Source organism: Maylandia zebra, unplaced genomic scaffold (assembly GCF_041146795.1).
Source record: "Maylandia zebra isolate NMK-2024a unplaced genomic scaffold, Mzebra_GT3a scaffold11, whole genome shotgun sequence".
Lineage (NCBI taxonomy): Eukaryota > Metazoa > Chordata > Actinopteri > Cichliformes > Cichlidae > Maylandia > Maylandia zebra.
This window is the reverse complement of record NW_027490041.1, coordinates 2,498,802-2,512,500: the sequence shown is the minus strand read 5'-3', so window position 1 is coordinate 2,512,500 and position 13,699 is coordinate 2,498,802. Positions and strand designations below refer to the sequence as shown.

Here is a 13,699-nt window from a genome sequence, read left to right as displayed (position 1 = left end):
AAGTTGCGCTGCACAAGGAATACAATTTGAAACGTCATTACACAACTAGACATGCTGAGCTGGATGCAAAATACCAGGGAGACGAGAGAGCGAACCGGGTTGCCAGTCTTAAAACAGATCTACTGAGGCAGCAAGATTTCTCCAAGAAAGCAACCAAAGAGAATAATGCAGCAGTCGGAGCCACGTGGTTAGTGAGATGATTGCTAAAGCAGGGAAGCCATTCACAGAAGGTGCATTTGTCTAAAAGTGCATATTGCAGGCTGCAAATATAGTCTGTCCGGGAAAGAAAGGTCAGTTTAGCAACATCAGCCTTTCTGCCAACACCGCAGCAGATCGCATTTCTGACCTGTCAAGTGACATTTATGACCAACTGTGTGAGAAAGCCAAATGTTTCAGTGTATACTCAGTCGCTCTTGATGAGACCACAGACATCACCGACACTGCCCAGCTCCCAATGTATGTCCGTGGTGTTGATGACAGTTTTGAAGTGATGGAGGAGCTGCTCACAGTAATTCCAATGCATGGCCAGACCACCGCTCAGCAGATATTTACAAGCTGTGTGATGCCATTGAGAATGTTGGTTTGCCATGGAAGAGGTTTGTTGGAATAACAACAGATGGAGCGCCATCAATGACAGGGAGGAAACATGGACTGGTGGCACAAAACAAACTGGAAGAGGAAGGCGTGGAGGAGGCCATTGCTCTGCACTGCATCATCCATCAGCAGGTCCTTTGCAGCAAATGCCTGAAGTTTGACAATGTGATGTCTATTGTTGTGAAATGCATCAACCAAATCAGATCCAGGGGCTTAAAGCACCGAAGGTTCTGAGCTTTTTTAGAGGAAATGGAGTCAGAATATGGGGATGTGCTCGACTTCACTGAGGTACGTTGGCTCAGCAGGGGAAATGTATTAAAGAGACTTTTTGAGTTGAGAGCAGAAGTGAAGCCTTCATGGAGAAGGATGGAGTTAGTGTTCCTGTGCTAACTGATCCCAAATGGCTCATGGACTCAGCTTTTCTTGTTGATATGACACATGAGCTTAATGTACTGAACAAGACGTTACAAGGCCAGGGGCAACTTGTCAGTGCTGCCTATGACAACGTGAGAGCATTCTCCACAAAACTGGCGCTCTGGAAAGCTCAGCTCTCTCAGACAAACCTTTGCCATTTCCCAGCATGCAAGGCACTCGTGGATGCAGGCACACCATTCAGTGCTGACGAGTATGTTGATGTCATTTTGAGGCTACAGGAGGAATTTGATCACAGATTTGCTGACTTCAAGACACACAGAGCCACCTTTCACATTTTTGCGGACCCCTTCTCCTTTGATGTGCAAGATGCCCCTTCTGTGCTTCAAATGGAGCTCATTGAGCTGCAGTGCAACTCTGAACTCAAAGCAAAGTTCAGGGAGGTGAGTGGAAAAGCAGACAAGCTTGGACAATTTTTGAGAGACTTGAGCCCTAGTTTCCCTCGGCTTTCCCGAATGTTCAAGCGGACCATGTGCCTTTTTGGTAGCACATACTTGTGCCAAAAGCTCTTCTCCACTTTGAACTTCAATAAGTCCAAGTACAGGTCCAGACTTACGGATGATCATCTTCAAGACATACTGAGGGCCGCAACTGCTTCCTCCCTCAGGCCAAATCTGGCTCGGCTATGCGAGAGGAAACGCTGCCAGGTCTCTAGCAGCAAGGAGTAGGCAAGAGAAGCTATGTTCAGAAGAACAGTTCATTTTCTACAGTGTTCCATTCATGTTCAGAAGAAGGTTATAGAACTGTTAATACAGACATTTCAATCTAAATACAGCAGATATAGAAGACTGAAAGAAACACACAAGTTCACTGACTAAAAATATCTTATTATTATTTTATTTATGTATTACAGATTGATTGATTTTCTTATTAATTCTTAATTTGTTTATTTATTTTTCATATTTTGTGTTAAAAAATAAAAATAAAGAGATTTGAGAAGATTGGAATTTTTTAACCATGCCTTTCTTGTTGAAAACCTAATGCGGCCCAGCCTCACCCAGACTCTGCCTGCAGCGGCCCCCAGCTAAATTGAGTTTGAGACCTCTGTCCTACACCATAAATCAGTAAGAGAGGGTACGACCTCTCTCATGGCCCCAAGTGGTGTGTGCATGCCAGAGCACTCTGGAAGGCACACAGAGTCTTTACAGACTACTAAGGATCAAACCTCTATCATCATCCAATCGATTATAAAACTAAGCATGTATGAGTAAATATTTTTAAGCATATCCCATATGGAAAAGACTAAAAACTTATATGATGAAAGTCATACTCACGAAAGTGGCCACTTTCTCATTACTTTCATATATTGTTTTAGTAAGTATCGAAAACATACAAGTTTCATTATATAATTTTTCAAGGGATCTTATATCTGTTTTCACTCTTGTATGCTTTTCATACAAGTTTCACACAAGACAGATACAAACTTTATAAGATTTATATATCTTTTCCATATGGGAAATGACAATCAACAATATAAAGCTTACAGCTGGTTTTAATAACAACATTTATTTGTTTCTCAAATGAGAAAGAGCTATCGAGAAACACTCCTAAATCTTGAGTTCTTAACTTTTCCAGTGGGCCAAATTCAACATTATCTGCTAATGCTAAATAGGCTGCCGTTATTAACTAATGCTAATTGGATGTGAATTAGCATTATGCACTAATGCTAACACTTACTTTTTAACAATGTGAGTAGCTAATGCTAACACTATTTCCCTTAACTTTATAACAATGTGAACGGCTAATGCTAACACTCTTTTCCCTAGCAATACAACATCTGAGCTGCTAATGCTGAGTAGGTCGCCATTAGCACCTACGTCTAATTAAAGGCAAATACGCATTAGAACCTAATGCTCATATCGTTTTCCTTTGCTTTATAACAATGTGAGCAGCTACTGCTAAATAGCATTAGCTAATAACAGCAGTCTAATTTAATGTAAGTTAGCCTCATTTGCATTATAACGATGTGAGGAGTTAATGCTAAGTATGCTGCCATTAGCAGCTAATTCTAATTAGGGGTGAATAATTATTACCAGCTAATGCTAATATCGTTTTCTCTTCCCTTTTAACAATGTGAGCAGCTAGTGCTGGGTAGGCTGGTGCTAGCAGCTAATACTAAAGCTAAAGCTAATTTGATGTGAATTAGCATTACATTAGTGAGGAGTTAATGCTAAGTAGACTTCCATTACAGGTAATGCTAATTTTAGGTATTTAGGAATTGGCAGCTAATGCTAATACCATATTTTCTTGCTTTATAACAATATGACCAGCTAATGCTAAGTAGGTTGCCGTTATTAGCTAATACTAATTTGAGGTGAATTAGCATTATCCGCTTATGCTAACAATGTTTTTTCTTACTTTTTAACAATATGAGTAGCTAATCTGAACATTTTTTTAAATTTAATTTTAACTTTTCCCCTGCGATGTGAAGAGGTAATGCTAAATAGCACGCCATTAGTGGCTAATTCTAATTTTAGATGAAAAAGCATTAAAAGCTAATGCTAATACCATATTTTCTTGATTTATATCAATATCAGTAGCTAATGCTAGGTATGTAGCCATCATTAGCTAATGCTAATTTAGGTGAATTAGCATCATCCGCTTATGCTAACAATGTGTTTTTTTACTTTTTAACAATACGCCATTAGTGGCCAATTCTAATGTTAGATGAGAAAGCATTAACAGCTAATGCTCATACTGTTTGCTTTGTAAGAATGACAGCAGCTAATGATACGAAGTCTACCGTTGTTAACTAATGTTAATTTGATGTGAATTAGCATTATCCGATAATGGTAACTCTTTTCCCCTGCATTACAACGACGTCAGGAGTTAATGCTAAGTAGGCTGCCATTAGGGGCTAACTCTAATTAGGGGTGAACAATTATTAGCAGCTAATGCTAATACCGTTTTCTCTTTCCTTATAACAACTTGAGCAGCTAATGCTAATTTGATGTGAATTAGCATTATATTAGTGAGCAGTTATTGCTAAGTAGGCTACCATTAGCAGCTAAAGCTAATTTGAGGTGAATAAGCATTAGTAGCTAACGCTAATACCCTTTTCTCTTGTGTTATAATGATGTGAAACATTAATATTGTTCTCAAACAACAGAATGAGAATGAAATATTGATTCTAACAGGGCCCATAAACAGTATTAGCTTAGCAGCATTAGCTTATCAGAGTTTTCATCATGGTCACATAAATCCTTAGCAGAGCAAAGTGGCCTACTTAGCAATAGCTGCTCAAGTTGTAGAAAGCAAGGGAAAACAGTAATAGCATTAGCTGCTAAATGTGCACTTGAGAACAAATTTATTGTTAATTCAGCTGTGAATGTAGAGTTTGTCATTATTTAAGCTTCCATTTCCAAATGTTAGCTGCTCCTGTCTGCCTCTTTGTCACAAACACAGACTGAAATGATTCACAGCCTTGTTTCATCCTTCTGTCACTGTGGACATACAGCATGGGAAACATACACATGGCTGACACTTTATTAGGTACACTGGTATCTATCTCAGGTACACCTGTGACCTAAATGTTCCTGCAACCAGACTCCTTGGAGACCCCTACATAAATATCCATGAACTATCCAGCTAGACTAGTGTGTCTGTCCCTGAAAATATTCCTGCATGTGTGATTGTTCATGTCTCATCTGCAGGAAACAAACAGGAAGTGAGTGAAGGACACAGGAAATGTTTCCAGCTCTTCCTCCTCTATCAGACATTCTCTCCATACCTGAGAGTGTCCAGTCTCCAGCCTGGATCCTTCAGTCCAGCCGACAGCAGCTTCATTCCTGAGAGACCTGGATGATTGTAGCTCAGGTCCAGCTGTCTCAGATGGGAGGGGTTGGAGGTCAGACCTGAGGCCAGAGAAGTACAGCCTTCCTCTGTGATCAGACAGCCTGACAGACTGCAGACACACAAAACAACAATCAATCTGTCAACAATCGTTTTCTCTTCGTCACAATAACATCTATCCATCCATACATCCATTCAATGTAACTTTATTTATAAGTGACAATACCCAACAGACAACAACAGTCATCTGAAGCTGTTTAACAGTGTAAGGTAACCGCCTCCACTGTGAGCAGCACTTGGTGATGGTGGGAAGAAGAACTCCCTTTGACACAAAGATCCTCCCAGTGAAAACAGGCTCCAGGAGGAGCATCTACCATGACTGGTTGCAGGGTGAGGGGAAAGAGAAGAACATGAACATCAAGAATGCAGCGAGTGGTAAAATAATAATAATAATAATGGATTGGATTTATATAGCGCTTTTCAAGGCACCCAAAGCGCTTTACAATGCCACTATTCAGTCACTCTCACATTCATACACTGGTGGAGGCAGCTACGGTTGTAGCCACAGCTGCCCTGGGGCAGACTGACAGAAGCGAGGCTGCCATATCGCGCCATCGGCCCCTCTGGCCAACACCAGTAGGCAAGTAGGGTAAAGCCCAAGGACACAACGACCAGGACAGAGAGCCCAGGGATCGAACCGGTGACCTTCCGGTTACAGATGCGATTCCCAACCCCCTGAGCCACGGTCGCCCTAAATAAAGATTTGACCTCAGTGTGCTCAGTGTTCCTGTCTATTCCTAACATATTCCTAACACGATAGCTGCACTTTAGAGCTCTAAAACTGGAACTGACACATAAAAATACTGAGAACACAGACTAGCAGCCACTGCATGGCCTCGAGTACGTATGTGGTGCGTTCAAAGAGCATCAGCATAGACATGGTGGGTTCAACAATATAGGACATAACAATTTCTATGGCGAAAATACTATCAATGAATGAGCCATAACATTTTAGCCATGTAAACATGTTATCAGTGGGCTTTCCAACAACTTGCATTGATCATTAAAGGATAAAATACGTGAGTCGAGGTCACTACGAGCCATGCGAGGGTCAAACATGGCAGAGAACCTTCCAGCAGCATCTTGGTTTATAATCTGCCTTTGGATCATCAGTTTAGGAGATGAAGGATCCAAGTAAAATAACAAGTTAAAAAATATGCAGCTATGGTCACTCACATGGACATCCTCCACACTTACATCATGTATATTTAAACCCAGGGAGAAAACAAGATCCAGTGTGTGACCCTTTGTATGTGTGGGGCCAGAAACATGCTGCCTAAAGTTAAAAGACTCAGTGACAGTGATGAGCTCAGCAGCAGTGTTACAGGATGCTTCATCAATATGACGGCTCAAATCTCCCAACCTTCTCCAATGAAATGATGGATGTCAGAAGGTCATTAAATTCAGTTAGAAAGACCCCATCAGGTAGAATAAAATACAATAACTGGTTTTTAGAGAACTGACCATCATCTGTGACTCAAATGCAGAAAAGGAGTCCGAGGTCATCAGACTGCATGTGAATCTGTCCTGGTAAACAACAGCGAGTCCTCCACCACGTCCTAAAAGACGCGGAGTTCAGATGACGGAGCAGCCAGCCGGGCAGATTTCATTCAAGTGGACATAATCAATGTTCCCTCTAAGCTGAGGCGAACGTTTTTCGTGTAAAACAAAGGGGGGCCCAGCAAAAAAAGTTTGGGAACCACTGCTGTAGTGCCATTTTGGGGAGCAGTTCAAGTTGCTATACATCAATACAACCGTTATAGCCCAAATTTTTATAATATGTATGCATTCAGTCCATAGTAACTACATATACATATATACATATACAGCAAAAAGTGCAATAAACTAGAACAAATTGAAAATTGTTTTGTTTTGTATTTTTACATATAGTTGTAGATGTCCGTACAAACAAACAAACAGGCAACCAACACATCACATACACACTCCAAAATAATATAATATAATATAAGCCTGAGAAAACAACCTAGATTTTTCATCAAAAAAGTACAATGTGCAATGGCAACAACACTTATGGTTCAGTGTTATTAACTATGATAATAGCAGTAGGTACAAAAGACAATCTATGTCTCTTTGTCTTCACTGCAGGCACTTTATAACGACGACCTGATGGAAGCAGTTGAAAATCATTAAAGAGAGGATGATCTGAACACAACATGACAGAGGTCGCCTTCCTCAGCACATGCCTGTTATAAAAGTCCACAAGCTGGACCTGAGACCTCCCTGAAATCTTACCAGCCACTTTAACCAGGTTGTTAAGTCTGGTCTTATTATTCAGAGACATATTACCGTACCAAGCAATGATACAGAAAGTTAAAACAGATTCAATAAAACTTTTATAAAAAACGAGTCATCATTGCAGATGAAACATTGAAACCTCTCAACCTCCTTAAAAAGTCTTTGTTGAACCTTTTTCACTGTAGCAGCAAGATGTGACTCAAAGCACAGAGCTTTATCAAGAACAACCCCCAAATACTTATAACTGTCCACCAGTTCAATGGCTGCACATTTACCACTGTTAGCGCAGGATGAGGGGATGTCTCCCTGAAGTCAATAACCATGTCCTTGGTTTTCAAGGTGCTGATCATTAAGAAGGACTGATCACACCACGAAACAAACTCATCCACAACAGGCCCATGGGAATCCTCTTCACCATGAAGGAGGCTTACAATGACTGTGTCATCTGCGTATTTAATGAAATGCCTGTTGGCCTGTGTACTGCGACAGTCATTAGTGTACAAAATATACAGTAGAGGAGAGAGACAACAACCTTGCGGTGAGCCAGTGGAAGAGTTCAGCTGTTTGGAAAAACAGCCGTTCACTCTCACACACTGAGATCTGTCAGTTAAAAAGTTTAAAACCCAACCAACGAGATTAAGATCAAGTGTAAACTGGTTAAGAAGTTTATCAGCTAAAAGATGTGGCTGGATAGTATTAAAAGCTGAAGAAAAATCAATAAATAAGAGCTGAGCATGAGCTTTGGCGCCATCAAGATGGCGATAAAGGAAGTTCAACAGAGTGACCACTGCATCATCAACACGTCTACGAGGCCTGTATGCAAATTGTAGAGGGTCTATAAGCTTCTCTACTTGCTAACTGAGAGTCTGAACTAAAACCAGGAAGACTTATCTTATTACAGTCACTGTAACAGTGACCAGTCATGTGTTTCATGCCTGCCCAGGCCACCCTTAAGTTATTGCTACCCATCTCCGCCTCTACCTTATCCTTGTATTTTACTTTGGCTTTTTTAATTTCTGATCTGATCTCCTTCCTAATTTCTCTAACTTTCAAGATATTCCCTTCAATAAAAGCTTTTTTCCTTTCATGAATCAGCCTCATAAGACCTTTTGAAGACCATGGTTTGTTATTAGGAAAAAAATGGAGATGGTGTCAGTCGCATTCTTAGGATTCGCTTTAGGGTGGATGTAAACAATGGTGACGTTGATCTGTGGGAATTCCCTCGGCAGATAAAACGCCTCAAAGACACAGAGAGGAGCTCAATGTCAGGCAGACACACTTGTCTACGAACGGTCACATTTTTACACCATTTCTGATTTATATACAAACACACTCCTCCTTGAGATTTCTGGGTAGCTCCGGGGTCTCGATCCAAACGTATGGGAAACCCGAAGCCATTTAGTTCCAGAGAACAATCAGGGTCAGAGTCCTTGAGCCAAGTCTCTGTGAATGCCATTAGACATGTATCCCTGTAGTCACGTAAGTGTGCAACATTCAAATGCAGTTCATCCAATTGACTCCTCAGAGACTGCACATTAGCCAGGATTATTGATGGTAAAGGAATGACTCCAAACGACCGTCAGGATTGCCAATAAAATCATGCGAAATAAAAAACCCATCTTCGTTAAAAGAAGTTCCACAAAGCACAAGCCGATGCTATAGAATTTCCTCAGGCAAAAAAATATATATATAAAGGAATAAAAGAATGAAATAAAATAAGTTAAAACACTGACAGAGAGAGACAACCTGCTGCTCGCCACAAGAGCAGCGCCCCTCTTTCTAGTCTAGTCTAGACTGAGAATGCATCAAGACCACTCACTCACCCTTCCCTCCTGCCTCTCAGCTGCTGAAACTCACAGTTTGTTACCACGGAAGAGTCACTCCTTCATCTGAGATGAAGCCTGATAGTCTGACTGATGCAATATAACATTCAGTCTACACTTTGTTTTTGTGCAAAGATGATAAAGAGGAAATACTAATAACATAAACAAAAATAAATGTCCAATTTAGAAATCTTATTCTTTTTTGCTCTATAAAATAGTTGTTTTTATTTTTCAGTCACTCATCGTAGCAGTAGGATTTACATGAAAATAAAAACAAATTAAGTTTGAGAGAAAAAGTACATTTTTGGCACTCTCTGGGCAACTGACTCAGAGACTCAAATGACTTAAAAAACCCGATTCATTTTGGTGAGTGACTCATTTAAACTCGATTCGGTAAAAAGAATCAAATTTACCATCACTAATACAAATCCCTTTGGAGAAAACAGCTTTAAAACATGTATTGTTAAATTCCAGATGTTTCTTTGCAAGGAAAACTCAAACACTGAAGCAATACCACCAGTAACCTCCAACAAATTGAAATGTGGTGTCATTAGATAAGATAAGATAAGATAACGCTTTATTGTCATTGCACAGTCATACATAGTACAGTAGTACAATGAAATTGGAAAAACTGTCCTACGTCGGCACTACATATAACACAACACGACACGATATGACACATCACAACGTAACAAACAACACAACACAGTATATTAACTTAGTATAAAAAAGAAGAATAAGTGTATGTGTATTGCACACTGTTATTATTGCACATTAATTATTATTGCACCTTGTTATAAATATAAATATTATTGTTATCGTTTTAAACATTGTTACCTCCCCCTAAAAAGTCCAGGGAGGTATCCAGTCAGGTCAGCTATTTACATTGATCAGGGCTATTGCCCTGTTGTAAAAGCTGTCCTTGAGTCTATTTGTTTGGGACCTCAGCAGCCTGAACCTCCTGCCAGACGGCAGCAGCTTAAACACCCGGTGTCCTGGGTGTGTGCAGTCCCGTAGGATGCTGCGTGCCCTCTTGAGACAGCGAGTGCTGTACAGGTCTTTCAGGGAGGGAAGAGGATGTCCAATGATTTTTTGGGCCATGTTGATGACCCTCTGGAGTGCCTTTCTGTGTGCTGTGGTGCAGCTGGAGAACCACACACCGATGCAATATGTCAGCACACTTTCAATGGAGCAGCGGTAGAAGACGGTCAGCAGCTCCTTCTTCAGGTCCATTTTTCTGAGGATTCTCAGAAAGTGGAGACGCTGTTGGGCCTTCGTCATTAAAGACATAATAATTTCATTAATACCCAATATCCAGCAAAATATGTAATTTGAACATTTTGTTCCTAACGAAATCAAATGTATATATTGTAGAAGATTAGCCAAATTTATGTAAAATGGCCAGTACATGAATTAAAAAAATAAATAAATAAACAAAATCGTATGACTGTGACAAATTTTACACAGTAATTCAGTCTAATAATCCATTCAAATATAAATATAAGTTTAGCTAAAAGCTCTATAGATAAGTCAATCAATAATATAATTCACATTTTAAATGATCATATGTGTTAACGTTTGAATCCTGACCTGAGAGTTTCCACTGCACACTGTGAACTCTTTAGTCCAGCAGACAGAAGCTTCACTCCTGAATCCTGCAGGTCAGAGTTACTCAGGTCCAGCTCTCTCAGACTGGAGGACTGGGAGCTGAGGACTGAGCACAGAGCTTCACAGCTTCTCTCTGACAGGTTACAGCCACCCAGTCTGAAAAACAAAAGATAATCTATAATACTTATGTAAAGTTTGTTATTATATTACATGCCATCTTTTTATTTTTGATGAAACCTTAACATACTAAGATACAACATCATATGGATGAACTTGAATAAAATGTTTTTTTTAAATTATATCTTTATTTGGATTGGACAAGTGATCAGTAAACAAAGTGATCAGCGGGTGCATATTAACCTCCACTAGCTATTACTAGGACAGTTGCTCGCATGCTCTCCCAAAGGAGATATATAGAACACATTACATGGAACTATAAACACAAACTGGGAGGGGTGCCCATGCTGCAATCATTGTGAACAAATAAGTAAATAAACAAGCAATAGTAATAGAAGTAAATGTAAAAAAAATCAAACAAAAAACAACCAAGTAATAGTGAGATCAAGTGAAGTCAGCCCTCGTGGGGGTAATGAATTGGATCCAATTGTTCCAACTTTGGTAGATTTTGGCTTTTTGATTTCTTAACAGATATGAAAGTTTTTCCATCCTAAATATCTCTAAAATGATCCCAAACCAGTCGTCTAGGGTAGGCTGGGCTGGGCTTAACCATCTTCTAGTAATTGTTTTTTTACTTGCCACCAAGAGTAATTGCACCAACTTAATCTCACTCCTACATTCCAGAAAGGGGACCAAACCCATGTATAAAACCTTAAAATCTAAAGGTATTTGAACGTTAAAGACTGCACTTAAGGAGACCTGAACGTTTTTTAACTTGGGACAGTCCCAAAAGACATGAAAATGGTTAGCAACAGTCGAGCTGCATTGTCTCCAGCATTGCATATAAGCCCCTTTGTACCTCTCCTGATATGGAGTCTTGAAGTACCTAATAATATTCTTCCAGCCATGTTCCTTCCAGCTCATAGAACTGTACATGGACCACTGGCAGTACAAAACATTTTCCCACTCCCCCACAGAAATAGCAATCCCTGATTCCCTTTCCCATTTATCCTTAGTGTATAAAGTGTTATCCTTGCTGGCACTAGAGAGGGCTTTGTATAGTTTAGAAATAGATTTAGTAGGGATCATGGTTGTGGCATTTTTCAGGATGAGGAAAAAATGCGACTCAGCATCATTGAAGTTGGCATTCATGATCAATATATGATCTCAGCTGTAAGTATCTATGAAAGTTGTATTTTGTCAGGTTGTCCTGTAAGGTCTCAAATCTGAGCACAATATTTCTATGAGTAAGAGAGAGGAATGTTGTAAGGCCACAGGATATCCATGCTTTAAAAGTTACCTGGGAGCTGAGACTCATGAAGGGGACCAGATTCCATCTGTGCAGATCAGCTTTTATACTTGCAGATATTGGCTCGTAGTTTGCCTGAAAGAGCCCCGAGAGGTCCGCAGTCAAATATATTCCCAGGTACTTATTTTTCTCGTTATCCCTACGTAAAGCTACAGAAGCTGTATAATTTAAAGTCATCACCTGTGTTTTTGAAATATTGACCTTATAACCAGATAACTTCCCCAAATCACTTAAAGTAGACATCAACTCACTAAAAGACCTCTCTGGCTCCTCCAGGCAGACCAGTACATCATCGGCGAACATTACCACTTTATGTTCAACTCCTGACAATGCAACACCCCTAATGTTATGATTTTGTCTAATCGTTTGGCCAAATGTTTCTATGAATAAATCAGAGAAGTGGCGAGATTGCACAACCCTGCCTACAGCCACGTTCCAGAGCAAAGGGCTTGGAGAGATCACCATTCACCTTAATACGGGCTGAGGGTCGAGCAAACAGACCTTGGATTACTCTAATAAACTTGTCGTGAAAGCCAAACTTCCCCAGAACCTTATACAGAAATACCCATCTGATGGAGTCGAAGGCTTTCTCAGTGTCCAAGCTTCCTATCATTGATTGAGTTTTGTTCTTTTGTATTTGAGCAGAGATGTGTAATATTCTCCTAATGTTGTCAGTTGTTTGTCTATAGTGAATGAAACCAGTCTGATCTAAATTGATGAGGTCAGGTAAAAACTTCTCCAGTCTACGAGCAAGAATAGAAGTAAATAGTTTGTAATCCAAGTTAAGGACACTGATTGGTCGATAGTTTCCACATTCTCGTTTATCTTTCCCCTCTTTTGGGATAATTGAAATAGTTGCCTCCCTCCAGGAGGGTGGGATTTCTCCCTCCTGTAGGATGTAGTTAAATGACTTCAGCAATGTGGGGACTAGATCTGCCCTCAGGGTGCGATACCACTGAGAACTGAACCCGTCCGGCCCAACTGCCTTACCTGGTTTTAATCTGGAAAGAGCTGCATTAATTTCTTCCACTAAAATGGGATGTGTTAGAAGCTCATTTTTGAGAGACGGGAGTGAAGGTAATTCTAGAGAGCTAAGAAAGGCATCAGTACAATTCTCCTCCGTAGCATTGGGCTGTGAGTACAGCTCCCTAAAGAAGGTCTCAAAACATTTCTGAATGTCTTCTAATTTTGATTCCAGAATATTAGTCTTGGGGTCCTTGATTTGGTATATCGTACTTTCCTCTAGTTGTTTGCGTAATTTATTTGCCAGATATTTTGCAGATTTCCCTCCTGTCTCATAGTATTTTTGCCTCAAAAAAATTAAGTTATTTTGGGCCTCCTGGGTGTAAATATCATTAATTTCATCCTGTATTTTCCTGATATCCTGCTTCAGAGTAGGATTTGCGGTGTTTATGTCTTCCTATTCTTTCAACTTTAAATTTGCCTGTAGTTCTGCTAATTTTTGCCCTTTGATTCTCTTTAAGTGGGAGGCGATAGAAATTAATTTACCTCTCATTACCGCTTTGAGCGTATCCCAAAGACTAGCTGGAGATACCTCTCCTGTGTCATTAACATCTAGAAATTCTTTAATGTCTACCTTTAATTTGGAAACTATGGCAGGATCATTAAGGTGCGATAACAATTTCCACAGTGTGGTACATTTTTTCCTAGCCACCTGCAAAGATAGAGAGATAGGACTGTGGTCAGA

At 40.0% G+C, this 13,699-nt stretch overlaps 2 protein-coding genes across 2 annotated transcripts in view; both read right to left on the bottom strand.

The window, feature by feature from the left end:
* LOC112432912 (protein NLRC3-like) overlaps positions 1 to 13,699 on the bottom strand; it is a 414,611-nt gene that overhangs the window by 95,358 nt on the left and 305,554 nt on the right. The gene's annotated exons all lie outside the window — the stretch shown is intronic.
* The window catches only part of LOC143416050 (uncharacterized), a 30,673-nt gene that overhangs the window by 8,221 nt on the left and 8,753 nt on the right, over positions 1 to 13,699 (bottom strand). The window contains exons 4-5 of the mRNA XM_076881416.1: positions 10,548 to 10,721; positions 4,757 to 4,930 (exon numbers count right to left, since the gene is read on the bottom strand). Of these exons, the coding sequence (XP_076737531.1) occupies positions 4,757 to 4,930; positions 10,548 to 10,721 (348 nt within the window). The remainder of the gene's footprint in view (positions 1 to 4,756; positions 4,931 to 10,547; positions 10,722 to 13,699) is intronic.